This window comes from Apteryx rowi, unplaced genomic scaffold (assembly GCF_003343035.1).
Source record: "Apteryx rowi isolate R43461 unplaced genomic scaffold, aptRow1 scaffold_1111, whole genome shotgun sequence".
In the NCBI taxonomy this organism is placed as follows: Eukaryota; Metazoa; Chordata; class Aves; order Apterygiformes; family Apterygidae; genus Apteryx; species Apteryx rowi.
This window is the reverse complement of record NW_020447322.1, coordinates 23,823-49,654: the sequence shown is the minus strand read 5'-3', so window position 1 is coordinate 49,654 and position 25,832 is coordinate 23,823. Positions and strand designations below refer to the sequence as shown.

Genomic DNA, 25,832 nt, shown 5'->3' with positions numbered 1-25,832 from the left:
GTCTGCCCCGCCCCATGTTCTCCCAGTGCAGGCCCCACCCCCTTCCTGCTGGTCCCACCCCCTTCCTGCTGGCCCTGCCCCCTTCCTGCTGGCCCCACCCCTTCCTGGTGGTCCTGCCCCCTTCCTGCTGGCCCCACCCCTTCCTGGTGGTCCTGCCCCCTTCCTGCTGGCCCCACCCCTTCCTGGTGGTCCTGCCCCCTTCCTGCTGGCCCCACCCCTTCCTGGTGGTCCTGCCCCCTTCCTGCTGGCCCTGCCCCTTCCTGCTGGCCCCACCCCCTTTCTGCCTGCCCCCTGCCATTCCCTTCCGGCACATTGCACAGCGGCTCTGCCCCACGCCCCAACTGGTGGAGCYGGGGAGGGAGGAGGCCGTGGAGAGGGACAAGGTTATGGTGGCACCGTTGGGTTTTGCAGCAAGGAAAGCGAGGGTTGACACACACCCCCCCGGAAACGCGGCAGAGGCCCCCCTGCCCCAGGGCAGCAGCGGGGCTCCCTCCAGCCTGCGCGTGGGGCAGCCCACGCCCCTCAGAGCAGGGTGCACGTGCCCTGCCGCTTGACCTCAGAGGCAAAGCAGACAAGGCCCAACTTCTGCTGGGTGTAAGGTGGGTAGCACAGGGCGTTGGTGGTCTCCAGGGCCATGCTGCGGTGCAGGCAGCTGCGGTGGTGAGTGAAGGTGTCGAAGGTGAACTTGCTGTGGTATTTTCCCAAGCTGCTGTCCCCTGCAACACACAGCACAGGGGGAACTGATGGGTTTGGCAACACCTGCTAAGGACGACCCCCCAAACCAACCTGCTGTGCTCTGCTAAATAGAGCATGGAGAAGGCGCTGGCACCAGGGCCAGCGTTGGAGACCAAGGCAATTTCTGTAGGGTTTATGGATGGCATAAGTTTATCAATTCACCCAGCTGCTTTCTAACACCCCTGTTGGCATGAAGGCTGGGCCTTCCCTGGAGAGAGGTCTAAAGAGGAGCAATACAGAAGCTGGAGGTGGTTTGGCTGGGCAGTCAAAGCTGCTCGCAGAGCTTTAGGTATATCTTCAGGAAGGAGAGCCTGGCAAATGGCCAGCACATGACTGGTAAGAGAAAAGGTGCCCCAGGAACCTTCTAGCCATTCTGAATTTCACCATTTCCTGTAGCGTCTTTAGTCTCGATGCGAAGCTCACTATGTTAAATGAGGCCAATAAAAAGTATTTATACAGTAATAGCTTCACAAAACATTAGCTTTACAACRTAAGGGAATGTATCTTCAAGAATTTCTAAGCCGGGGAAACCAGCCAAAGGGTGAAGCCTGGCACATGATCGTGCAGGTTTGGGGAGAGGGACGGAAGTGCTCCCTCTTTCCCGGTGGCTGCAGACAGCAGAGCGCTGGCAAGCAGGAGGGACCAGGAAAGGCAGCACTTGCAGCATGGTGTGGCAGAGAACAGGCGGTGAGAGCTCCTGTCGCTGTCCTCCCTTCCTCATCCCCCAAGGAGGAAGCGGTGTTTTTACCAACTTGAAACTGAGAAGTGTGGTTTAGAGGATGCCCCCAGGGATGCTGGGGTCCCCATCACCATAGCCAGAGGTGCTTAAGCACCTAAAACACTTGCTAAATAAAACTGGTCTTGTTTCCTTGTCTTAAACTTCTATTTTGTAGCTGCTTCCAACATCCGCTCTCAAGTTTCTGTTCTCTTTTCTCTTTTTATAGTAACTTTGAAAACATAAGTACCTTATTGATCGCGAAACCTTGCCTGATAACAAATGACCTGGAAGGGAGTCACTGACAGATGCAGTATAGGAGCGGGAAGCAGCAGTGAGATGCTCACATCAGCTGAGCTGAGCCCTCCAGCTTCCATAATACGGAGATGACAGAAAGACACATCCGTGCTTCCAGCACCAGCTTCAGATCCATTACACACTGACAACAGCCCTCCCTTTGCATTACCTGGCCTGTGTGAGCTCTGTGTCAGCCCGGAGTGAAGGACAGCTCGCTGTTCGAGGAAGGGGAACAAGCTGGTGTGGCTCAGGCTCCTGGTGCTGTCCCAATGGTCTGGGAGTCCCTCCAGGGCAGTATCAGCCCCAAAGACAGTGAGACTCCAAGAGTGGAGACACGGAAACATCAAGGTGGCTCCAGTAAGATTGACGCAGCATTGTACAGCACCCTGGCAGGATTCACACCCATTTCCAAGGAAAGGTGAAATTGCTGTTAGGAAGTGAAAGCTGGCTGGCTGGAAGCAAGCCAGGCAGGCTAGAGAGATGAAAATAAGGAAATCCAGCTGTGTGCTGATAACTGATGTGGTAAAATTCTGTGAGTCAGTTTGAACTGATCTGTCTTCCTGATAACATGCAAATCCTGGTCAAGTAGGTGAATTATTTTCAATATCTCTCATCTCAGCAACAACAATGTGGAGCAAGGTCACTGGGTGGTTATCATTCAGCTGAAGTGCAGCGTGGAATATAGGAACTATCCCAGCCTATTGCATTTTCCCTTGATAGTGAAGCTCATCTGACTAAATGTGTGTGTTTCCATCATCTACACTCCCTCCTCTCCAAGGAAAGAGATAAGCACTTCTTGTCAAGATTTTTTTTTAACCTAAGGAGACATCCGGAATGGGTCAGAAATATCACAGTCCAGAAGTGCTGTTTCTCTCCTTTCACTAAAGAGTAATCCCACACAGCTAGGTTGGACACAGATGGCTCTCTACCATGTACATGTCTGCAGGGGGGGCAGGTGAGTTCTGCCCTGGATTCCTGCCCAGCTGTGGTTATGATACAGCCAGCTGCTGACTATGACCAGGAAATAATGATCAGTTTTCATTGTGGAGAGAGGCCACTGAGGAGGTCCCTGAAAGAGACTTGGGAAAAGGGCAAAGCTGCAAATGACAAAGTTTGTTGCTGATCCCAAGATATTTTGAGTAGTAGAGACACCCAGGCATGGGTGTCCCATCCCCTGGAGACCATGTCTCACCATGGCCTGCATGACTGAGACACATGGTTGTTGGGACTCACATCTGGCTCACAGTTGGCCAAGGGCAGGCAGGGCTGGGGTATTTGGACCTATCAATCCCACCAAAGGGCAGCGAGGTCAATGTCATGTGCATCAGGGTGTCATTTCCACAAAAGCCACCTCTGCTTGTCCACTCCAGCACCTGGTTCATCACCTGGAAGGGAAGCAGAGAAAGCGGACATGAGACTCAGACCCTGTCCYTGCACCTCAAGCTGCAGTTCTTCCCCCACAACCCAGACTGTCTGCTCTAACCAAAATCCATGGGGGCACCAACATGGCTGAACACATCTGCCAAGGGTCCTGAGGCCAGTAAAGCCCTCACACCATGGGCAGTGCTTGCCAGACATCAGGCAACTCCACCACCAGCCCCTGTGTGCCCAGACCACAGCCTCTGAGAGCATCCTGCTCTCAGCCAGCAGGCACTGTCCTGTTTCAGTCCCAGGTGAAGGACTGATCACAGGCTGAAGTCAGTCCGAGTTCACTGTGATCCTACTGATAAGACCTAGAACTCAGTTAAAGGTATCTGGAGTTCAATTCAGGCTCTTCCTTGATCCAAGAGCAACGAACCCTACTCCTGCACAGCCCATGTCTTTGGAGGCTTGCTCAGCACTCACAGCCATGTGGGAATTCCCAACTGTGAGTGGTTATGCAGTCATGCCAGTCCTTGTTAATTATATCTAGAGAAGGAGGAACAGCTGGTGCTAAGCACAAGTTCAGAGCATGGCCGGGGTTATCAGCCAGATAGGAACTAATTCTACAGCCCTGTTTTGCTTGCTCTCTCTTTCAGCCTATACACCACACCTTCTTATCAGAGGAGAAGACATATACAATCAGTGGCCGCTCACGGGTATTGATCAAATTAATGGCTTCATCCATGCTGGCTGCTGTGACAATAGGCAGGATGGGCCCCAAGATCTTCTCTTGCATGACAGGATCAGAGGGCTGCACGTCCACCAGCACCGTGGGAGCTGCAAGAAAAAGGAAACCAGAATTCATCACCCATGCACAGAGGTGGGAGATGTCATCTTGGTCCTCTCCCCATGACTGGTCAGGTGCTTCCTCTAGGACAGGAGGTCTCACCAAGCTCCCAGATTTCCATGCAAACCTTCCCTATAAGTATCTTCCATCTATTACCTTCCCTTTGGTTGTGAGCTCCTCTCCAAAATCCAGGCCCACACCATGCATTCACAAGAATGAACAGACCTATATGAAGTTCAAGCTCTGATGTCCTCACCAATATAGCGCTCCTGCTCATCCGTCTGCCCTCCAATGGCCACGCGCCCACTGCTCAGCAGAGTCCGGATACGACGGAATTGCTTGTCCCCAACAATGCGGGCAAAGTCAGGGGACTCCTGGGGGTTGGAGCCATAAAACTCGGTAATGGCCTCACGCAGGGCAGGCATCAGCTTCTCCCGCATCTCCACGCTGCACAGTATGTAGTCGGGTGCCACGCAGGTCTGCCCCGCATTGAAGAAGCGCCCCCAGGCCACCCGTCTGGCCACATTCTGCACCTCGCAGTTGTCAGACACGTAGCAGGGGTTCTTGCCCCCCAGCTCCAGCGTCACCGGTGTCAGGTGCTTGGCAGCAGCGGTCATAATGATCCTGCCCACGGAGGGGCTGCCTGAGGGCAGGGAGAGACATGTCACAGCAGGGATCCCACAGMCCTAGGCCCCAGGCTTCGGGGCAGCCAGGCCCAGCGGGAGACACATCAAATCCCACCAGTTCCTCAAAAACATGCGCCCCAGATCCTCCACTGGATTCTGACACCAGATCCCCAGCACAGCCCTCACAAGCAGCTCTCGCCTCTGGGAGGGCCGGGAAGGGGGCCTTGTGCTTGCAGGCAGGCTGCTACCCTCCCTCTTTGATGGGCAGGGTAAGTTGCAGCGAGCTGTCTGGTGGGAATCCTCTCCCAATTTGCACAAGAAACCAGCAGTCAGGCAGGGCTCAGCTCTGGCCCTTGGGACGTACCGGTGAAGAAGATGTAGTCAAACTTGTTCTCCAGCAGTTTGGTGGTCTCCTCCACACCAGCGGTCACCACGGCAAAGCAGTCCTGCAACGTAAGAGGAAGGGTCCCAACCCTTCTGTGAGCACCAGCCTGGCCCACTCTGCCCCCATCCCCACAAAGAGCATCCAGGGCTGCTGGGCATGGGACGCTGGCTGAGAGTGGAGGAAGTGGGCACGGGCAGCGCCTGGGAAGAGGGGCCAGCTATGGTGTTGGGGCATGCAAGGCAGGCACAGTGCCTAATGTGCACAAGGCACAGCTCTATGTGCAGGGCTTGAGAACRCCCCGGCCATGGGACAGGGACAGGGACAAGGGACAAGGATAGGGAGCACTTTTTACATTGTCCAGGTAGCAGGGCAATGCTTCAGCCACGAGTCTCTCAGTGTTCTTGGTTGTCTCCGAGGGTTTGACAATGACACAGTTACCTGGGGGGAAACGGGCAGGACATCAGAGCAGCGACACACTCACGGTCAGTGTTGCTGGCACTCCAGCCCCAGACTGGAGATGAGGCACCCAGCCAGACCCCCTCCCCAGTGCCCAGCACTGCCACCCCCATGGGCTGGACCCTCCAGACCAGAGGAAGGGTTTGGCTCTGGCACAGCTCAGACTCACCAGCAGCAATGGCCCCGATGAGGGGCATGAGGACGATGTGGACAGGGCAATTCCAGGGTGTGAGGATCAGCACCACCCCATATAGGTCCTTGCAGATGAAGGCTGAGTCCAGCTGCGTCACCTGCGAGAAAGCCCACAGCATCAGGAATGCTCTTTTCAGGACAGGTCCAGAACAGCACAGCTGTCTCCATACATTGTTCTTGCTGCACACAACCCCTCCATCCCACACAACTCAGCCTTGCAAGTGTGTATCCTTTCTCTTCCTCCCCCCCTTCTCTTCCTCCTCTTTCCCCTTACCACGTTCTTCTGCACATGCTCATCCTTCATCCAAGTGCCTAGTTTGTTAAGGGTGTCATTGACCTCATTCTTGCACAAGAGGATCTCACAGAACTCTGCTTCAAAGGGCGGCTGGGGACACAGAGCACCATACACGGCACCTCCACGTGAGATGGAGCGCAGAGGCAATTCTTGCAGTTACCCTGCATTTTCCCATGATTCCCCCCAGTTTACCCATGATTCAGTGACCTGAGCCCCTCACATCCTGGTCCGCACCATGGTTAACATGCACGCTGCTCTCAGCCCTGAGCTGCATGGTGCTGCCAGATGCAGGGATGTGGGGCTGAACCCCACTGTTTGTCTGTGGCATGTGGGGTTGGTGAGCTCTGCAATGCTGTAGCAATATTGCTGGGCCAGTCCTAACCCAGTTCTCCTGGTGCTCTCTGCAATAACCTGCCTGTGGCAGGGTTTGCCTAGTTTTTCAGGAACTGCCAGAGACCAGCTCAGTTAAGACTATCAAAGGTTTTAGTCAGATAAATAAAAACACAGAAGAGCATCAGGGACAACTCCCCACAGTATTCCTCAAGTCACCTGACTTTGAATTCCCTATCATAGGTGTCACTGGCATGGGAATATTGCCAGCTCTGAGGCACAGCTCTGCTAGTAGTTTCTTAGCTCTAAATCGAAAGGGAACCCCACAATACTTATCCTTTAAGACACAATCATGTTTCCTCTTCCCCAGGGGCACATTGGAAGGTGAGGTGGACAGGGTCCAGTGAGGAAATAGCAGATTAAAGGTATAGCCATTTGGTCATGAGGGATTTCAGCTACCCAGAGTTCAAGACTGAGAAAGAAATATGGCAGAATAGAGAGCATCTAGGTTTTGGAACATGTTTGTGCAATTTTTTGATAGAGTGAGTTGAGAAAGCAAAGGAGGAGATCCAACCACTGAACCTAGAAAGCAAGAACAGCAAAATAGAGGTAATGGGCTTCCAGATGATATTGTTACCATGTTCAAAAGGGGGGCTAGGTAAATCATGTGGAAAGGGAGTGGGAAGGGAAGTGGGAAGAGTTGAGGGGAGATGGCAGGTCCTTGGCAGGACCATAGCTAAAGTGCAGAGCAACCTGGGAAGGGAAAGCACAGAGAGACAGGCTGGGCTGTTGCTCCCTCATCTAAGCTCAGTCCGCAGGGAAAGGTTACCAGGAGGGGAGCCAGGCTGGGCAGAGAAAGAGGAGAAAAAACAGAGCATGACCGCACTGGGACAAAAGTGGAGTTTTGGAGGTATACAAAGGAAATACATCTGGGAAAGTGTGCAGAGGGGAGCAAGGAACGGCTCTGCATGATGTTGGGAAAAGTAAGACTAAGAAAAGGGCTGATCTGCTACTCAAAAGAGAGAGGAAACATGACATGAGTAAACCACGGCATTGAATGTGTTTTTCAGCTTCAGTGTTCATTGAAAAAAGGAACTGCAGCTGGCTGATCAAGCATAGCTGGCACTATCAATAAATATCAGCCTGCTGAAGAGAAGAACAGGTCAGTGACTATTTAGACAAGCTAAATGTCTTCAGATCAGCTAGACCTGATGGGTTTCATCCAAGGGATGCATCAAACCAGCTGAAGCAGGCTCAAAGCCATTCACTCTTATCTGCAAAAAGGAAGGGTAGGAGAGAGTCTAGAAGGCCAGAAAAGGCCATGCCTGGCACATCATTTAAAGAAGTGGAAGAAGGAAGATGCAGGAACCCAGAAACCCTCCAGACCCCAGAAGAATATTGCAGTAAATATCCTACCTGTCCTCTATAAGAAAAGGGATGAACAACAGCTAGAACACCCTCATCAGGCTCATCTGATTTCCTCATAAGACAGCACAAATCCCTTTCTTGGTAAGCAAGCAGCAGTAGGCATTCATGTGTCTCATCTTCCATTTCGTGGGGATTGGGATGCTACGGGAGGTTCTCATCAGTGGGGTATCACAATGCTAGCCTTAAAATCATGACATTTAGCCTTGAGTGTGCATGCGCTTCTCACCATGGAAAGAAGACAGTACTGCTGGAAACATTTCGGAAAAATCCCTCGTGGTCTGCAGAGAAGAGGTAGCAGTTCATTGTACACTGGATTTTCCCACAGAAAAGCTAGTGATTAGCAAATGAAGCTAGCATGCTTAAAGCAAGCAAAAAGAGGTACTTCTTCCCAGAATGTGTGGTTAAGCTGTGTCTTAATAATACTTGCCTCAGGGCACTGTAGGTGGTAAAAGTTTACATGGGTTCAGGGAAAGACTGGATAAGGTCATGGAAGAGGAATCCATGACCTAGGCTCTTGGTACTAAATATATAGAAACCATGTCTAGCTCAAAAAGTTTCCAAGACACAAACTGTGAGAGGCTGGGAGAATATCTGAAAGTATCATACATATTTGCCCTGTTTCTACGCATCCTTCTGCAAGCACTGGGCTAGACAGACCTTTAATCTCACTCAATACATCATCCTTACATTCATATATAAGCAGGGGGAACTTTGCTAAGATGCAACTATTGCCAGTGGCTTGGGCCATAACCCTGAGCGAGATGCTGCCAACCTGGACTTGGTATGGGCAGATGCAGAGAAAACCACGTCCTGCAATTACCACAAAAAAAAAAAAAAAAGTGACTGTACTGCCTTGAAATAGTTAATAGTTGTAATAAAAAGGTGTTGTTCACTTCAAAACAGAGCTGGAATTGCAGAAGCTCTTGGCAAAGTGGTATCACATAGCAGCATCAAGTTCTCAGCAATATGGTTCTTCACAGAGGCCAGTCTCTAGAAAATTGTTTTAAGTAGCTTCATCCTGTTGTGGTTTAGGTCATTAAAAGGCCCTGTTTCAAAGCATTCTTATTTGGTTTACCAAAAAGGGTTTCAGAGATGTTTTCTTGCCAAGGGGTGGAGACCCCTTCAGCAATTTTTAGCTCCTGGCTTTTCTCATGCCTGATATTAGTGGCTCCTCAGGGAAAGGAGGAGCCAGGTATCCCTTAGAGGTTGGCTAAGAGTATTCCCATGCGCATGTGCACCCTTATTTAAATCACACATGCGCTGCCCTGAAGACTCGTGCAGAACATGCACATCAGTTACCACGCAGGGCGACACAGCAGTGCTCTCCCCAGGCTGACAGCCAGCCACTTTGCTAGTGGCAAATCATACACAGATGCTTTAATGAGTTTCACTGAAATGCCATGGTTCTCACACAGTTACACAATGTCCTTTTCAACATGACTGATATCAGTTAGGATTTATTATATCTTCTTTAAGTGGGATGTCTTGCAAACACAAACACAGACATCACTCGCTCGCACTGTCTCTTCACCTTTGTAGTTCACCAATTTCAGGCACCCACAGTGCTGTTTAATGGTCAGCCAAAGCAATGTTCATGCAATGCTCATTTGTGCTCTTCTTCTTTCAGATTACACCGTTGTAAAGATTTATATTATGTCCCAAATTTTAACCTCCAATGGCATTGTTCTTTCTTGGGCTTATCAATGGAGTTTCTCTGTCTCAAATTTATCATTTTCTCTTGGGTGAAAGTAGTTGTTGACCATAGCTTATCTCATGTTGAGGGTTGGACTGGCATAAAAAGAGCATTGATCTTTAGTCACACCCTGGTTCAGTACCATGCAATCTGAAAGTACAACACAAGACCAGACCTGATCCAAATATATTTTCAAAATTTTCTGAAGAGGCAGGAAGGGAAGGTGTCAACTCCCCATTTTCATTGCCCTCCAAGGAGGGAGTGTCTGTCTGGGACCAGCTCAAAGCCAGCAGCACTATGCATGGGCAATGTCTCCCGAGTTCAGTGTCTGAGGATTCCCAACAAAAGTATGTGTCAGACTACAGCCCACATTTGGAAACTAAAAGCACTAAGATCATGGAAGCAAATGGAAAATGGAGGAAAATGTAGCACATGTTTCCTGAATGTCACCAAGCATTAGTCTGGTTCTCTTTTTGACACTATAGCTGGCTGCTTAAAAAAACAGCTAAACAATCCAGATCTTTTCTATCCAGACTTTGATAAAGGACTGAGAGCTTGTCAAAAGGGAAATTATGAACTAAGATGGAGAACAAAAGATTGTTACAAGCCCCATATGATGCATAAGGACCTAACTGTGGTAAAACAAGTTGTTTCAAAAGGGGAAACTATTGGGCTTGGGGGACTTGAGCTTTTTGAGGACTCACAAAGATGCATGGGATGGGTCTGATCTGACTCTTTCATTAGTGACCCTGACATAAACATGATGAGGGGAGCAAAGAGGCAGGGAGGCAGTGCAAAGCCAGTAGGCATGGTCAATACTGGGCAGAGCCAGGCTAGGAGACCTGCAGCCCTGTGTAACCATGAAGAATAGAGAAGGGACAACATTCAGCATAAAACCCAAGATGGGGAGCACATGAAGAGGGTGGCAAGAGTTTGTGCTCCTCAGAGATTCACCTGGCCGGAGAAGAGGTGAACTGAGGCTAATGGGTTTGAGAATGGGGGGAAGGCCAATGTGTCTGGATGCTTGCCCCAGCCCTCATGTCCCAAGCTGCTGGGGCTGGCTGGAGCTGAGGGGAGCCCTGGTTTCAGGTCCATCCTGCGACTCTTTGGTGAGGGATGGCAAAAGGTCTGGGGATGAGAGCAGGGAGGGTCTGATCTCCAAGTGAGGCAGCTGTGTCAAGCCAGCCGGGCTCGTGTAGCACTGATGGGTGGGCTGCTCTCACTGGAGACAGGGATGAGCTTTTGGTGAGGTGGGCTGGGACATGCTCCACGCAGCACACAGGCCAGTCTCATCTCCTCTTTACTGCCTCCATCCAGCTCTGCTCACACCCACCGGCACMAAGGCTAGGGCAGAGATCCACTCACAGGACACACACAGCACCAAGGCCAGGGAGGGAATATTGAATTGGCAGGGGAACCTCAGCAGCAGCAGGACATGGCCCACTGGAGCTCAAGGAGAGCTGCGCAGGCTGGGACCCAGTCGTGCAGGCTGGAACCTGATGGGGTCCCCTGTGCCCAGCACCCTGTGCCTGCACCTGGCAGGATGCAGAACCCTGACAAAGGGGGGGATGCAGACCCAAAAGCTTTCTCCCCTGCCATGCCCAGCACCTGCACCCAGCAGGATGCAAGACCCCAACAATGGGGGGGGCCCTGGTGAGGAGACACCCATGCCCACCCGTGCCTCTACCCAGCCTCTCACCTTGCGCATGTCGGAGGCCAAGGCGTCCAGGATGTTCTTCTCGTCCAGGAAGTGGCCCAGGGCCTCTAGCTGGGCCACGCGGTACTCCATGGGCCGCGTCTTCCCCAAGAGCCAGGCTGCCTGCAGGCAGCTCACCAGCTCCACGTAGGGGTTCCCACTGTGGGGACGTGGGCATCAGAGGGAGCCCTGGCCCCACGCCCTGGCCCAGCCCCTGGCACTCTGGGTGACGAGGGAGAGGAGCTCCATGTCTCCCCAGCCCCTGCCCCAGGATCAAACTGGAGCCCAGGGGCCCTTGAGAGAAGGCAGAGAGTCCTGACACCTGGGTCCTCCCCAGCTGCCGGGAGCAGGAGTCCCCTGGGTCCCCTGTGCCTCAAGTCCCTTCTGTCCCTGCCCTTTGCTCTCACCTCGTGGCACTGCAGTCCATGCTCCCCTTCCCGCTGCCTCTGTCAGCCCTGGATGATTTGCCGGCACCGCTGCCTGCAGGGCTGCTCTTGCTATAGCCCGGGGGTTGTTGCCCAGGCAGCTCTAGGGGCTGCTGCATGCCAAGATGCGAGGAGGAGCTGCCGACCTCCATGGAGCACGAGGTGGCCCTGGGGGAGGCATGGGGCAGGTGACGCTGGGGCTGTCCACAGGCCAGGGGCTGCTGCCCAGAAACTGCAGCTCCCACCCGGCCGAGCTGGGGGGGGGCTCAGTGGTGGCTGGGCACTTTGCCTGCTCCCGCTGCAGGACTTAGCGCTCGGTGCCGCAGGAGAATGCAGCTCGGAGGCCGACGCAAGACTGCACCGGGGCTGCCACAGGACGCTGCAGCCCGATGCCTGCCTCCAGCTGGTCTGGGTCAGGACGCGCAGAGAAATGCGTCCCTGCAGAGCATGACTGCGGGCAGCTAGACTTCCCCCAGGTGCTACGGGCTGAGGGCAGGCTGCAGGGAGGCTGTGGCACCGCCAGCTTCCTGCTCCCCTTGGAGCCTCTTCCCCAGCGCTCCTTCCCCCAGCGCTGAGTCAGCGCCGGCTCTGCCCCAGCCCAAACCATGCGAAACATGCACCAGCAACCGGGCTTGGTGGGGGGTGCTGTGAGCCTCACATCGGCTCCCTCAGTGCCTCTCTGTGCCCCGCACGCCCTTCCTCGAGGGACCCCAGGTGGGGGAGAGGCCTTCAGCCAGCCCTGCTCAGGGCTGGAGACATCCCCCACCTTGGGACATTCCTGCTGACAAGGGTCAGAGATGCTCCCTCAGCCCCACAGTGCCCTACCTGGGGGCCTGCACGTGGGCAAGAAGAGCAGGCACTGCTGTAGCTCAGGGCACCCTGGCTCTTCAGGCTGAGGGGCAACCCTACCCAGTCTTGCCAGGACTCATCACAGGGTGCTTGGGTGGCCACAGGGTGTCACGGCAGGGTGCCCTGTTGGGGCCACACCCCAGGCTCCTCTCTGTGCCATTGCCTGGGGAGCAGGAGGCAAGGAGAACCGGCAGCTCTCCAGAGCTTGGCTACAGCAATTCCTTCAGGTTCCTGCCACCTGGCCCCATCTCCTGCCCCTCTGTGCCCCCAAACCTGAACGGGATTGGGCAAAGGTGGCGCAGGGTGAGGCCAGGCAGCAGAGCTCAATGCAAAGTCTTTACTAAAGGCAGGGTTACATGGAGGAAAAAGTGGCAGCTGACCCTGAAAGCAGGGAGAGCAAGGTTCACTTGGAAGAAAAAGATCATCTAAGTAGAGATGGGGCTAACTGCTGGTCTTGAGCATTGAGGAGATCTTTTCTCTCCGGGGAAGAGAAATGTAGGGTGAGAAAGCAGGGAATCAGGTCATTCCAGAAAAAATTTTGTCTTTTCAGATCTGCCCGTCTTGGCAAATGGTCCAGAGCAGAGGAAGCTGGGGAGGAGCAAGCAAACAGGGCTGGCTGGACACAAACGTCTGCCCCCACTGTCCTACACGTGTAGGGGTGGCAGCGAGGCAAAGGACATGGCAAGGGAATTGAGGACTGCTGCAGGGATGGAAGGAGCATGCCAGCCTCCTGGAGAAAGTGGTAGGGTTCCTGGGGCCAGACCAGGAGGTCTTCTCCCCAGGCCAGGCAGTCTGTGAGTGGCGCTGGGCAGCATGTGGCAGCCCTCAGAGCAGGGTGCACATGCCCTTGCGCTTGATCTCGAAGGTGGCCGTCAGCAGCCCCAATTTCTGCTGGCTGTAAGGCGGGTAGCGCAGGGCATTGATGGTCTCCAGTCCCATGTTGCGGTGCAGGCAGCTGCGGTGGTGAGTGAAGGTATCGAAGGTGGACTTGCCGTGGTATTTTCCCAAGCCACTGTTCCCTGCAACACACAGCACAGGTCCGAGTCTATGGGGCTCTCTGCTCATGCCCACTCCAGTTTAATAAATACAAGGAAAACATGTTACAGGCCTTCCTGATGTAAATACTCATCCTGCTGTATGATGCTGGTGCCAGCGGAGGAGTTGATAGACATGCTGTAGGAGTGGGGAGCAGCGGTGGGTTACTGTGCCATGGGATGCTCGCAGAGCATCAGCCGGGCTGAGCTCTTCCACTTCCCTAACACAGAAACAACCTAAAAAACACATCCGCACTCTCAGCACCAGCTTTGGACCTGCCACGCATGGACAACACATCTCCCTGAGCAAGGCCTGCCCTCTGCTAGCTCTGCATCTGTGTGCAATGGAGATGGGCAGACATCAAGGTGGCTTCAGTGGGATGTCACAGGGCTGTATAACGCCCTGGCAGGATCCACAGCGATCCCCGAGGACGGGAGAAATCACTGTTAGGAAGTGAAGGATGGCTGGCCAGGAGCAAGCACGGGGACACGCCATAGAGACGAGAGCCGCGCAAGCACAGCACTGAACTCACAAATGTCTGTCAGATGTCCTCTCACATGCCTTTTTCCAAGACAAAGAGCCCCAGCTGAGTCCGTCTCCTCCACATCTCTGATCGTACCTCTTGCCCTTTTCTGTACTTTTTCCAGCTCTACCACCTCACTTCTGAAGCGGGAACCAATCTGCCAGTCATCTCCCAGGCCCAGGTGCACCTCAGATATATTCTGTGCTACAGAATGTTTCCCCTTTTGTCCTCTCTGCCTTCACTAGCCATACCTGATGCTTGGGTCCCTGATGACCTGGTGCCAAGTGCAGTGCTGAGGATTTCAGTGAAATAGTCACAGACTCCCATGCAACCCTCACCGGTTGTTTTATTGCTCAGCTTCCCAGTAGCAGCAAATCCTTCTGCAAATCATCACTGCTTGGAAATCCAAGTACATCATTTTTATTGGACTACATTTATCTACATGATCGCAGATGCTTCAGAAAGCTTTGCCAGATCTAGGAGGCCTGATTTCCCTGTACAAACTTTATGTTGCTCTTCCCCACTCCACCATATCCACCCATGCTTTTGGTTAGAGGCTACCAAACTGCCTGGAATGATGGTCAGGCTTGTTGGAGCTTATTCCTGGAGCTCCAAAAAACTGGAATCACATTGGCAACAGTTGCTCTGATTCCTGTGGCTGATTTAAACTTGAGGTTGCACATCACAGTTAATAGCTCAGTGACTTCATATCTGAGTTACTGTGGCATTTGGTGAATGCCATCTCGCCCTGGTGACTTCATACTCGTCACCTGATCAGGCTGTTAGAAAACTGCTTCACCTGGTACTGTGAGGCAGTTTTTGCGAATCATTTCCATAAAGGAAAGTTAAGGTATAGGAACCACCAAAACTTGTTCCCTAATTCATAGTCAAGCAAGGAATTCATTCTGCTTTGCTGTCATGGTGACCATTTATGTCTGAATCATCTCTTAGCTCCAATAGGGAAGTTGCCTCCACATGTTTCTCACTTGGAGAGAACACTGATTTTTTTAAACCAAATATTCGCCTTTTACTCTGCTAGTCAAAAGCAGTTTACTCTGCTTTTTGTGGATTCTCTGATTTCAGTTATTTTGTATGTCCATACGCTGGAGATGGTTCATCTCAGCTAACTCTAAGTTAGCATACTGTGGTCATCCATCCTTACCCTAGTCCATCCTAACACTGTACTTCTCCTGTAGGCATGAACTGCCACCTACCAAGATCAGCAGTACATTTTCATTCAGTTTACCCATTTGCCCTACCTGGCTCCATGCTTTCTCCAGTGAAAAGTGTTACTGCTTCATGTTGAGCATAAACCTGAGATATTCTACACTGAGACCCAAGGACTGGGAGAATATTCTGGGGAAGAGTCTGGGAGACTGGGAAAATATTCTGGAGAAGCATTGTTAGTGGCTTTCTGTATTCCCACGCTCCTCCTTGGACATCTAATTGTGGGAAAGGCTACAAACAGGGTCCAGGGCTAGACAGACCTGGCATTTCACCTGAGAAAACAATTCTTATGTTCATATAAGGCGAACTCTTCCTTGCTGATGGCTGTGACCTCTTTCCTGAAGAGGATCTCCAAGTTACCACAAACAGATTTTCAAGAGGTTTGTAAGTGTTCTCCTCCTATTATCAGTCTTAGGAAGGCAGAATTCATATATGACCCTGCTCATGAGCAGTGTTACAGGCTCCCATACAGCACCACTGATGGGTGCTTGCTCTCAACAGAGGAAAAGCTCACATACCCAAGAAGCACAACACCACGGGATGTGCTCCTAGACAGGGAACAGAGTGAGAGATTGACCATAGGAAGCAGCACTTGAAGAGCCTCCACGTAAGCATGAGCAAGAGCGGAGCTCTACACTGGCACAAATTTCACATCCAGCCACCCATGCCCCTCAGAAATATCACAGAAATACCCAAGGGGTCAGTGGTACAAACCCCTACATTTTTTTAGGAAGCACTCCTGCTGACACAGTGCTTGTGACAGCAAACAGGGCAGAAGAAAACTTGAAGTGCTCTGGGTGTGTTCACTAGAAACAGGGCCGCAAAGCCCGAGAGTTCAACCCTGGCACAGTGAAGCAAAGAGCTGGCATTTCTGATGGGGTCTGATTCAGGGCTTAGCAGTGCAAAGTATTTCCCTAGAGATTGGCAGGCTTCACTGAGTGCCCTGGAGCTGAACATCTCGGGCCCAGGCATGGGTGTCCCATCTCCCCAGAGACCATGTCTCACCATGGCCTGCATGACTGAGACACATGGTTGTTGGGACTGGTCACATTTGGCTCACAGTTGGCTAAGGGCAGGCAGAGCTGGGGTATTTGGACCTACCAATCCCACCAAAGGGCAGCGAGGTCAATGTCACGTGCATCAGGGTGTCATTTCCACAAAAGCTACCGCTGCTTGTCCGCTCCAGCACCTCCTTCACCACCTGGGAGGGAAGCAGATAAGGCGGATGTGAGACTCAGACCCTGTCCTTGCACCTCAAGCTGCAGTTCTTCCCCCATGAGCAGGACTCTCTGCTCTAACCAAAATCCATGGGAGCACCAACATGGCTGAACACATCTGCCGAGGGGCATAGGGCAGGTGCGGCCCTCACATCATAGGCAGCACTTGCCAGACATCAGCCAGCTCCACCACCAGCCCCTGTGCACCCAGAGGAGCTGAGCTCAAAAGGACCTTTAGACTATGTCCCAGGTTACCAGCCAGGTGGGCACTAGCCCTACAGCCCCATTTTTCCTCATCCCCTTTTTTGATTCATGCACCACACCTTGCTATCGCAGGAGAAGACATAGAGGGCCAGCGGCCGCTCACGGGCGTTGATAAAGTCAATGGCTTCATCCATGCTGGCCACGACAACAATGGGCAGGATGGGCCCAAAGATCTCTTCTTGCATGGCAGGATCAGAGGGCTGCACATCCGCCAGCACCGTGGGAGCTGCAGAAAAAGATTATGGCAGTGCATCACTCAGTGCACAGAAATGGGTGGTCCCAAAACCCCAGGACATGCTAGGAAACTGCTGCTTCACAAATTCCTTTTTCCAACAAAAGATCCTATGCATCTCTCCGTAAGCTTCAGTTTTCAGATGTCCATGTTGTCCCTGTGACTAAAGGTTGATACAGAAACTCCCCTGTGGTTCTGACTCACACCATCTCTGCTTCCCCATCACACGTTCCCATGGCCAGTGCTTCCTTGCTCCCCACATGCCAACCCACATCCATGTGTCCTCACCAATATAGCGCTCCTGCTCATCCGTCTGCCCTCCAATGGCCACGCGCCCACTGCTCAGCAGAGCCCGGATACGACGGAATTGCTTGTCCCCAACAATGCGGGCAAAGTCAGGGGACTCCTGGGGGTTGGAGCCATAAAACTCGGTAATGGCCTCACGCAGGGCAGGCATCAGCTTCTCCTGCATCTCCACGCTGCACAGTATGTAGTCGGGTGCCACGCAGGTCTGCCCCGCATTGAAGAAGCGCCCCCAGGCCACCCGTCTGGCCACATTCTGCACCTCGCAGTTGTCAGACACGTAGCAGGGGTTCTTGCCCCCCAGCTCCAGCGTCACCGGTGTCAGGTGCTTGGCAGCAGCGGTCATAATGATCCTGCCCACGGAGGGGCTGCCTGAGGGCAGGGAGAGACATGTCACAGCAGGGATCCCACAGCCCTAGGCCCCAGGCTTCGGGGCAGCCAGGCCCAGCGGGAGACACATCAAATCCCACCAGTTCCTCAAAAACATACGCCCCAGATCCTCCACTGGATCCTGACACCAGATCCCCAGCACAGCCCTCACAAGCAGCTCTCGCCTCTGGGAGGGCCGGGAAGGGGGCCTTGTGCTTGCAGGCAGGCTGCTACCCTCCCTCTTTGATGGGCAGGGTAAGTTGCAGCGAGCTGTCTGGTGGGAATCCTCTCCCAATTTGCACAAGAAACCAGCAGTCAGGCAGGGCTCAGCTCTGGCCCTTGGGACATACCGGTGAAGAAGATGTAGTCAAACTTGTTCTCCAGCAGTTTGGTGGTCTCCTCCACACCAGCGGTCACCACGGCAAAGCAGTCCTGCAACGTAAGAGGAAGGGTCCCAACCCTTCTGTGAGCACCTGCCTGGCCCACTCTGCCCCCATCCCCACAAAGAGCATCCAGGGCTGCTGGGCATGGGACGCTGGCTGAGAGTGGAGGAAGTGGGCACGGGCAGCGCCTGGGAAGAGGGGCCAGCTATGGTGTTGGGGCATGCAAGGCAGGCACAGTGCCTAATGTGCACAAGGCACAGCTCTATGTGCAGGGCTTGAGAACACCCCGGCCATGGGACAGGGACAGGGACAAGGGACAAGGATAGGGAGCACTTTTTACATTGTCCAGGTAGCAGGGCAAYGCTTCAGCCACGAGTCTCTCAGTGTTCTTGGTTGTCTCCGAGGGTTTGAYAATGACACAGTTACCTGGGGGGAAACGGGCAGGACATCAGAGCAGCGACACACTCACGGTCAGTGTTGCTGGCACTCCAGCCCCAGACTGGAGATGAGGCACCCAGCCAGACCCCCTCCCTGGTGCCCAGCACTTCCACCACCATGGTCTCCGGGCTAGAGGAAGGGTTTGGCTCTGGCACAGCTCAGACTCACCAGCAGCAATGGCCCCGATGAGGGGCACGAGGAAGAGGTGGATGGGGTAATTCCAGGGGGCAATGATGAGCACCACCCCATACGGGTCCTTGCGGATGAAGACTGAGTCCAGCTGCGTCACCTGCAAGAAAGGCCACAGTCTCAGCACCATTCCCACCACCTCCTGCCCTGCCTCAAATCAAGGACACACAGTGCTCCCCCTCTGAACCAGCTTTGCCCCTTTCCACCCGCAATTTTTCTTCTCCTCCCATGTCAGCCCAGAGTTTCTGTCCTTACCAGATTCTTCTCCATATGCTCATCCTTCATCCAGTGGGACAGATTGTTAAGGGTGTCGTTGAGCTCATTTTTGCAGAGGAGAATCTCGGAGAAGTAGGCCTCAAAGGATGGCTGGGGACACAGAGTACCATAAGCATCACTCCCGACAGTGTGCCCTGTTTCCACCCCATCCGCAGGAGACATGTCTCTGCTCTTCTGCTCTGCCTCCAAAGAGGCCCCAGTGGCTATTATCTCCTGCAGTCCCTGAGATGGAGTTCCGAGGAATACCACAGTCTCTGAAATTTTATGAAAATGGGTATTTTGACTGAGAAATAATCAAAATTGAATAGCTTCCCAAGCTCATCTGACAACAGAGACCTGAGCCAAGGGGGGACCGAGCACTGTCACCAGAGCTCCAGGAGAAGGGATGGCTACAGAAGAGCTGTATTGGATGCAGCCATCCTTGGTGCTCACATTCGAGCTAGCCCTGAGCTAGGCACTGGCTCCGCAACATTGACCTGGGACTGCAAAACATGCAGCTAAGCTTTTGGGCTGTTACGTTTGCCCTCATTGCTGTGAGTCACCGTGTCTCAACTTCCTGGGCATGGGCTGCCTGGGAACACAAGCTGCAAGCAAAGCTCAGAGCTGCCTTCCAAAGCCTGAGCCTGTGCATGAAAGCCAAAATTATTTTGTTCATGGAGAAATATAAAGAAGAGCAACAGCTCAGTTATTTGCCCTGTGACAGATCTGCAGGACTGTGCAGGGCAGAGCTCTACCAAATGCCACTAGACTCCTGTCCAAGGCAGAAAAATCCTTCGAGCTTCTGGAGCTAATGCATCTGAGCTCACACCAGACTGGGATAAGCACATCAGGTGAAACATCCCAATAAGTGAATTAAATAAACCCATCAGGTTCCACCAAGCTAAACTGTCAGGACATGCAGTGACTACATTGACCATTACTTGGGAGTGGTGTGATGGCTGGGTGTAAGGGCTGGAATCACAGGGGCTACAGAGGTATTTCCTGCATGTGATGAGTCCTTTGCACTGATGCAATAACAACAGTGAAACACAACTGAGGACACAACTGCCTGGTCTTGTGAGAGAAGCATTAAGACGCAAGAAGATAGCTGGGCAGGATCAGTAAAATAACTCCATTGTTCTGGAGAGGCAACACTTCAGCTAGAGGTGCAAAATAGCAGAGAATGAGACAGGAGGAAGTTTATTTTCAAGCTTCTAAAACATGACTCCAGAGCAGGAGAAGCAAAACTCTTTGCCCTATTAAGCAGTCTGCAAACTTTGGTGGGCACAGCTGCCTGATACACTCTGCCACAACTCCCATTGGACTCTTCAAACAAAAAAAATCTCTGTGTGGGAGCCCTCCTCCTTCACTTCAGCAAAACATCACTTCAGGGTTTGTCTGGTTAGAAAGTCTGATTGCTGACTCCCACATGACAACCTTTCATGTACTCCACCACCAAGCCCAACTCAAGCAACCAGCTGTGCTTGAACCTTTGGGTCCTCAACACTGCTCAACCGACTGGACACATCCTGCTTTCACAATGCRTAGCTGCTAGAGATGAGTGCTCAGCCAGCACATCGGATGTCTGATGAAGCAACGGGCAGTCCTCTCAGCTCAGGCTGATAGTTGCATTTCTAGGAGGATGAAGCAATTGCTGGCGAAGATAGGACATTAAAGGTTTCCATGGGACATTAAGGTTGGAAGATGGGACATTAAGTCTGAGGTCATCCAGGTTCTTTCTATCATCAATGGAGAGAAACCAGCACCACCGGGGGTGAGGCACCCTCCTCAGATATGTAAGACCAGATGAATTGTCCCTCTAACTATGAAGGCCTGACTGCGTAACAAGCACATTATTGGCCAACCAGCTCTTAATTACATACAATTAGGAAAAACAAACAATGCACTTCCAGTGCTGATGCGTATCAACCTCTTGCTGAAGCAGAAGGTTCTCATCTTAAACAAACAAGGCAATTACAAGCCTTGTGAGATTTCAGAATGGTGAAATCCATGTTTGAGGGCATGGTCAGTGCACTGATACACCCAGAGACACAAATCCTCTGAGTCTAAGTCTACCACTACCAGATAAGGACTTCTACAGCCATGACACCTTGTTGAAAGAGTATCCAGTCTGACAAGAAACGAAAAGGCACAAAAATCCCATATGAGCTATTTCTCTAATCAGTGTGCAGGGACAACTAACTGGGATCAGTTACACTATACCTGGGCAATCCATCCCTCAGAAAACTTTTCATAATGCAGCACTGGAGGCAGCATGACTGAGGTGTGCAGTTGTCATCAGGCTGCAGTACATATTAGGAAGGGGAAAAGAAGGAAAGTCCTGATGCACCCAACCAGAGAAGAGGTGAGCAGAGACCGCTGAGTATGGCAAAGATGCAAATGCTCCCCTCTTTCCTCAATGGGCACCATCCTGGAAGCTCCCAGGGTACCGCAATATCCAAAGCCTTCCCAAAGCTACAGCCACTTCCCCATCAGTGCCACAGTGCAGCCCAGCAACCCTGCTGACAAAAGCCATCCCCTGCGAGGCAAGCGAGCCATGGCAGCTTTGAATGGCCCGCAGAAGAATGTGCAAGGCCAGCATATTGCACAACGCTGATAATCCCGGGTGCGACCAGGCCAGTGAGTAGCATCCCAGGATGCAGCCTTCAACACCTGGGACACTATGGAGGCCACGTGAGGCCACCCAGGACTTGCTTATGATTTGAGTGTGCATCAAGGGTGAAGCTCTGCAACTCCGTGGGAAGGATGATGCTTACAGAGGCTGGCGCTCTACGATGAGGCCAGCACCAAGACTGGGGAGGGAGCATTGAATAGGACAGGAAAACCTCAGTGGTGCCAGGACGTGGCCCACAGGGCTGGAGGGGAGCCACGCAGGCAGGATCAGGCAGTCTACGCCAACTGTCACACTGATGCTGCACCGCATCCTCACAGTGAATGTAGGCAGGGAGATGCTTCCCACCTCCCGCTGGCCAGCATTGGCCACCTCGAACGTGGCTAGCAGCATTCAGCCTGCCCATCCAGCACTCACACACCCTAGCTAACCCCAGCTGCAGAGAGCTCTGCAGGGACCCAGCGCTCGGAGCACCTACAGGTGCCCCACAACAGCGCTGGAGCCCCCTTGCACCCTACTCCCCCAGCATATCTGGGCAACCCACTGCACAAAGACAGGAGCTGGCAACCCAGGAAGGGCTGTGGGCAGCCTCTCAGCTGCTGGGGCCCAGCAGGACACAAGATCCCAACGAGGGGGGATGCAGGAACCTGATTAGAGGACCCCCATGCCCAGGGCCCCATGCCTGCACCCAGACAGATGCAGGACCCCAACAAGGCGGGACACAGGACCTCAAAAGCTGTCCCTATGTCCAGTGCCTGCACCCAGCAGGATGCAAGACCCCAACAAGGGGGGATGCTGGACCCTGATGAGGGGACCCCCGTGTCCAGCACCCCACGCCTCCACCCAGCCTCTCACCTTGCGCATGTCCAAGGCAGTGGCCTCCAGGATGTCCTGCTTCTTCTCATCCAGGAAGCGGCCCAGGGCCTCCAGCTGGGCCACGCGGTACTCCATGGGCCGCGTCTTCCCCGAGAGCCAGGCTGCCCGCAGGCGGCTCACCAGCCCCGCATAGGGGTTCCCACTGTGGGGACGCAGGCGTCAGAGGGAGCCCTGGCCCCACGCCCTGGCCCAGCCCCTGGCACTCTGGGTGACAAGGGAGAGGAGCTCCATGTCTCCCCAGCCCCTGTCCCATGACCAAACTGGAGCCTGGGGGGCCCTTGAGAGAGGGCAGGGAGTCCGGACACCTGGGTCCTCCCCAGGCCACCAGCATGGGGAACATGGGCCCATCGTGCCCTCTGTGCCTCACCATTCCCAGCAGTCCCTCCTCCCCAAACCTCCACTCTACAGGGCCACATTGCACCGTGGTGACCACTGGCTTCCCAAAATTTGTCCCCAGCATCCCCCTTCCTCATCAGCACCATCCAGGGGACCCTGCTGGCACCTACCACCCTGGCACTGCAACAGCACCCCCTGCCCGCTTTCCCCTGCCGCCCTCCACCCCTCGCCCCAAGCACCTCGACTCCCTTCTGTCCCCGGCCACATGGCCCCCGGCCCTTCGCTCTCACCTCATGGCACCGTGGTCCACGCTCCCCTTTCGGCTGCCTCTGCCACACACGGCTCCTTTGCCGGTGCCACTGCCCACAGGGCTGCACTTGCCGTGGACCGCGAGCTGCTGCTCAGGGAGCTCGAGGGGCTGCTGCAGGCTGAGCTGCGAGAAGGGGCTGCTGATCTCCATGGAGCGCGCAGTGGCCCTGGGGAGAGGCAGGGGGCAGTTGATGCCGGGGCTGCCCAGGGGCCGGGGCAGTGCGGGGCCCGYGGTGAGCTCCAAAGAGCCGGGTGACACCCTTGCAAGAAGGGCAGGAGGGGCAGGCACAGCCTTTTGGGCTTGCACGGGTTTTCCCCGGTGCAGGCACCCCAGGGTGGGGGCTGCGTCAGGGCAAGCTGAAAAGCAGGCGGAGCGGAACAGGCGCCAGTCCCAGCGCAGGGAAGCTTCGGAGAGGCCGGCTCGACCCAGAGAGGAGTCGCCTTCACGGGGGACGTACGTGTCCCCCATTGCCGGCCCAGCCCCGGGCGCTCGGCGGCGCCCTTGAAGGGTGGCTTCGCGCTTGGGGCTGTCCTGGCCGCGGGGGTGACTCAGCCCCGGTGCATCCGCYGGGAGATGCCTGGGATTCCCGGGACATCCGCCGGGGTCTGGGCAGGGGGTCCAGCCTGGGCAGGCTCAGGCATCCCCAGGGCCCCCATGCCTGGCCCCACCACCAGCGCGGGGCTGCCAGCACTGCTGCACACAGCTATGGGGCTCACCCCGTGGAGACCCCCCCCGGGACCCTGATACACGGCCACATGCCAGGCTGTCGTGCCGCTGTGGGGATCACCCCACGGGGGTCCCCAGGGCCCCCGGTGCGGGGCTGTGGGAGCCGGCGCCGGTTCTGCCCCACAGCAGCCAGCCCTCCTTTGGGCCCACCAAAGTCACTGCGCCAGCACACGAGGACGTGCCCAGACCCGGGGGGGGGCAGAGCTGCAGCCCCACATCTGCCCCCATGGCCAACCCACCCACCCTTCCTGAAGGGACCCTGGGCAGGGGAGAGGCTGCCAGGACCCCCAACCCTGTGAGCCCCATGCACCTGCATGGGGCTGGAGATGCCCCCCAAGGTGGCCCCAATGTAGGGCCTGCCAACGCCATGTAGGGGGTGACCAACCCCGGGGCCCCACGGTGCCTACCTGGAGGGCTGAGTGGTGGCAAGAGGAGCAGGAGGCTGGGCTGGTGGTGCCAAGGCTTGGGGCTCCCTCCTAAATGCTGTGGGGCAGGCAACTGGTCCCCACGGGCAGGGGCGGGCTGGACAGTGCCCCGCCTCCGTGGGGTGGGAATGGGGATGAGGCCGGGGACAGGATGGGACCTCCCCCACGGGACGGTGGCACTGGGGGACTCCCACTGCCACCCAACCACTGCCATGAACCCTGACCCAGATACCCCATGGATGCCGTCCCGCTGCTCCCCAGGGGCGCCCTGACCCACAGGGACCCTGCAGGTGTCCCTCATGCTGCATCCCAGGGGCGCTCTGACCCATGGGGACCCTGCAGGTGTCCCTCATGCTGCATCCCAGGGGYGCCCTGACCCATGGGGACCCTCCAGGTGCCCGTCATGCTGCATCCCAGGGGTGCCCTGACCCATGGGGACCCTGCGGACACCCTTGATGGATCCCTGATCGCCCTGCCTCATAAACAGGGCAGCGGGGCTGCCACGTGCCCCACGGGTGATCATTTGTGCCGAGGAAGGGAAGGGATGTGCTCCATCCTTGGCAGGAGGGAGTCTGCACCCTGGGAGATTTTGGGTACCACGAGCAACGTGGGGCCGGGCAGCCCGGAGCAGCCCCTTGCTCCTTGCAGGAGCATCCYAGGGCTGGAAAAGGAGCCCGTTCCCACGTCGCTCCCCGTGGGACCCCCCATCCACGGGCCCCCACTGCAGTTCCTCTCGCCCATCACGCCTGCAGTTCCCAGTGGCTCTGCAGCGCCGGGCCGCATCCGGCTCCGCCACGGCACCTGGGACCGGTGCCACCCGCGCCAGCGGTGCTGAGGCACGCCACTTGCCGCTCTGCCAACCCGGGCAGCCCCCATCCCTCCGCCTCCCATCTGCTCTCCCCCCGGGGCCCACGTCCCCCTTCACCCTTGCCTCCTCCCCAAATGCACCCAAAGCCAGGGTACCGCACGTGCCAGTCACCGGCTTGCCATCCGGCACTGCATCTCAAAAAATCTCCCGCTACCGGCTTGGCCGGCTCCTGCCCTGATTCTCTCAGCATCCCGTGACGGAGATGTTGCCAGCTCCACCCTGCAAACAGGCTCAGCCCGCTCCTCTCCGCCCTGTCCCGCGGCACCCTTCACTCCTCCGGCACCCACTGCCCGCCGGCACCACCGCTCTCTCCGGCACGGGCCTGACCGAGGGCAGCACAGGTGCCCTCCTGCCCCCAGGTTTCGGGATGCTGAGCAGTGAGGAGCAGTGATTGCCCCACTGGGAGCCCCGTCACATGCAAACAGGGGTGCAACGGGGAGGGAGGTCCACGCCGGGCTGGTAGGGCATCCCGGAGCCAGGGTCCCCCCCCACCACCGCCGTGCGGCACGGCCAGGCACCCTGCTCCATCACCCTGCCGCTGCTTCAGCAGGGCCCCAGGGCCAGGAAAGGGGAACCGAGAGTGCGAAAAGTGCCCAGAGCGACTCCAGGAAGGGGAAGGGAACCGGTGCCGCGTGCTGCTTCGCTGGAGCCCACGGCACCCGCCAGGCCCACRGCACCCGCTGGGTGAGCCCAGCTCCCACCTCGGTCCCAGCAGCGCGGGACGACGCCAGCACCTGGGGCCGGGCACAGCCGGGGTCCCGCGGGCGGGCTGGCTGGCAGCAGGCCCTGGTGGCACCCAGGGTGGGGACGGGGACAGGATGGGTGCCGCGCCGTCGGGTGTGGGGAGTATGCGGGTGCTGCGCGGGAGCAGGGGTGCCGTGCAGGCGTTTTGG

The 25,832-nt window shown here is 55.2% G+C and overlaps 2 protein-coding genes across 3 annotated transcripts in view; one reads left to right on the top strand and one right to left on the bottom strand.

Moving 5' to 3' along the window:
• Positions 1-489: 489 nt before the first annotated feature.
• LOC112971601 (aldehyde dehydrogenase family 3 member B1-like) lies at positions 490-19,242 on the bottom strand. Its single transcript, XM_026077195.1, has 8 exons — positions 18,767-19,242; positions 18,491-18,611; positions 5,320-5,405; positions 4,947-5,028; positions 4,213-4,599; positions 3,780-3,946; positions 3,029-3,132; positions 490-709 (listed from the first exon to the last, which is right to left on the bottom strand). The coding sequence occupies exons 1-8, from the start codon at positions 18,947-18,949 to the stop codon at positions 523-525; spliced, it is 1,317 nt and encodes a 438-aa protein (XP_025932980.1). The 5' UTR covers positions 18,950-19,242; the 3' UTR covers positions 490-522.
• A 6,300-nt stretch (positions 19,243-25,542) lies between these two features.
• Positions 25,543-25,832, top strand: part of UNC93B1 (unc-93 homolog B1, TLR signaling regulator) — a 4,772-nt gene continuing 4,482 nt past the window's right edge. The window contains exon 1 of one of the 2 annotated variants that reach the window (XM_026077174.1): positions 25,543-25,623. The gene's annotated coding sequence lies outside the window, so the exon portion shown is untranslated. The other variant, XM_026077183.1, reaches the window with a different exon arrangement.

What these genes read in the sequence shown, in the direction of transcription:
- LOC112971601 (XM_026077195.1), bottom strand. Translation starts at nt 18,949, where the DNA reads ATGTCTCCTGCGGATGGGGTGGAAACAGGGCACACTGTCGGGAGTGAT. An exon ending in TGCCCTGCTACCTGGACAAT is followed by an intron (nt 5,029 to 5,319) that starts GTAAAAAGTGCT and finishes CTTACGTTGCAG; the next exon opens with GACTGCTTTGCCGTGGTGAC. An exon ending in TGACTACATCTTCTTCACCG is followed by an intron (nt 4,600 to 4,946) that starts GTACGTCCCAAG and finishes CCCTGCCCTCAG; the next exon opens with GCAGCCCCTCCGTGGGCAGG.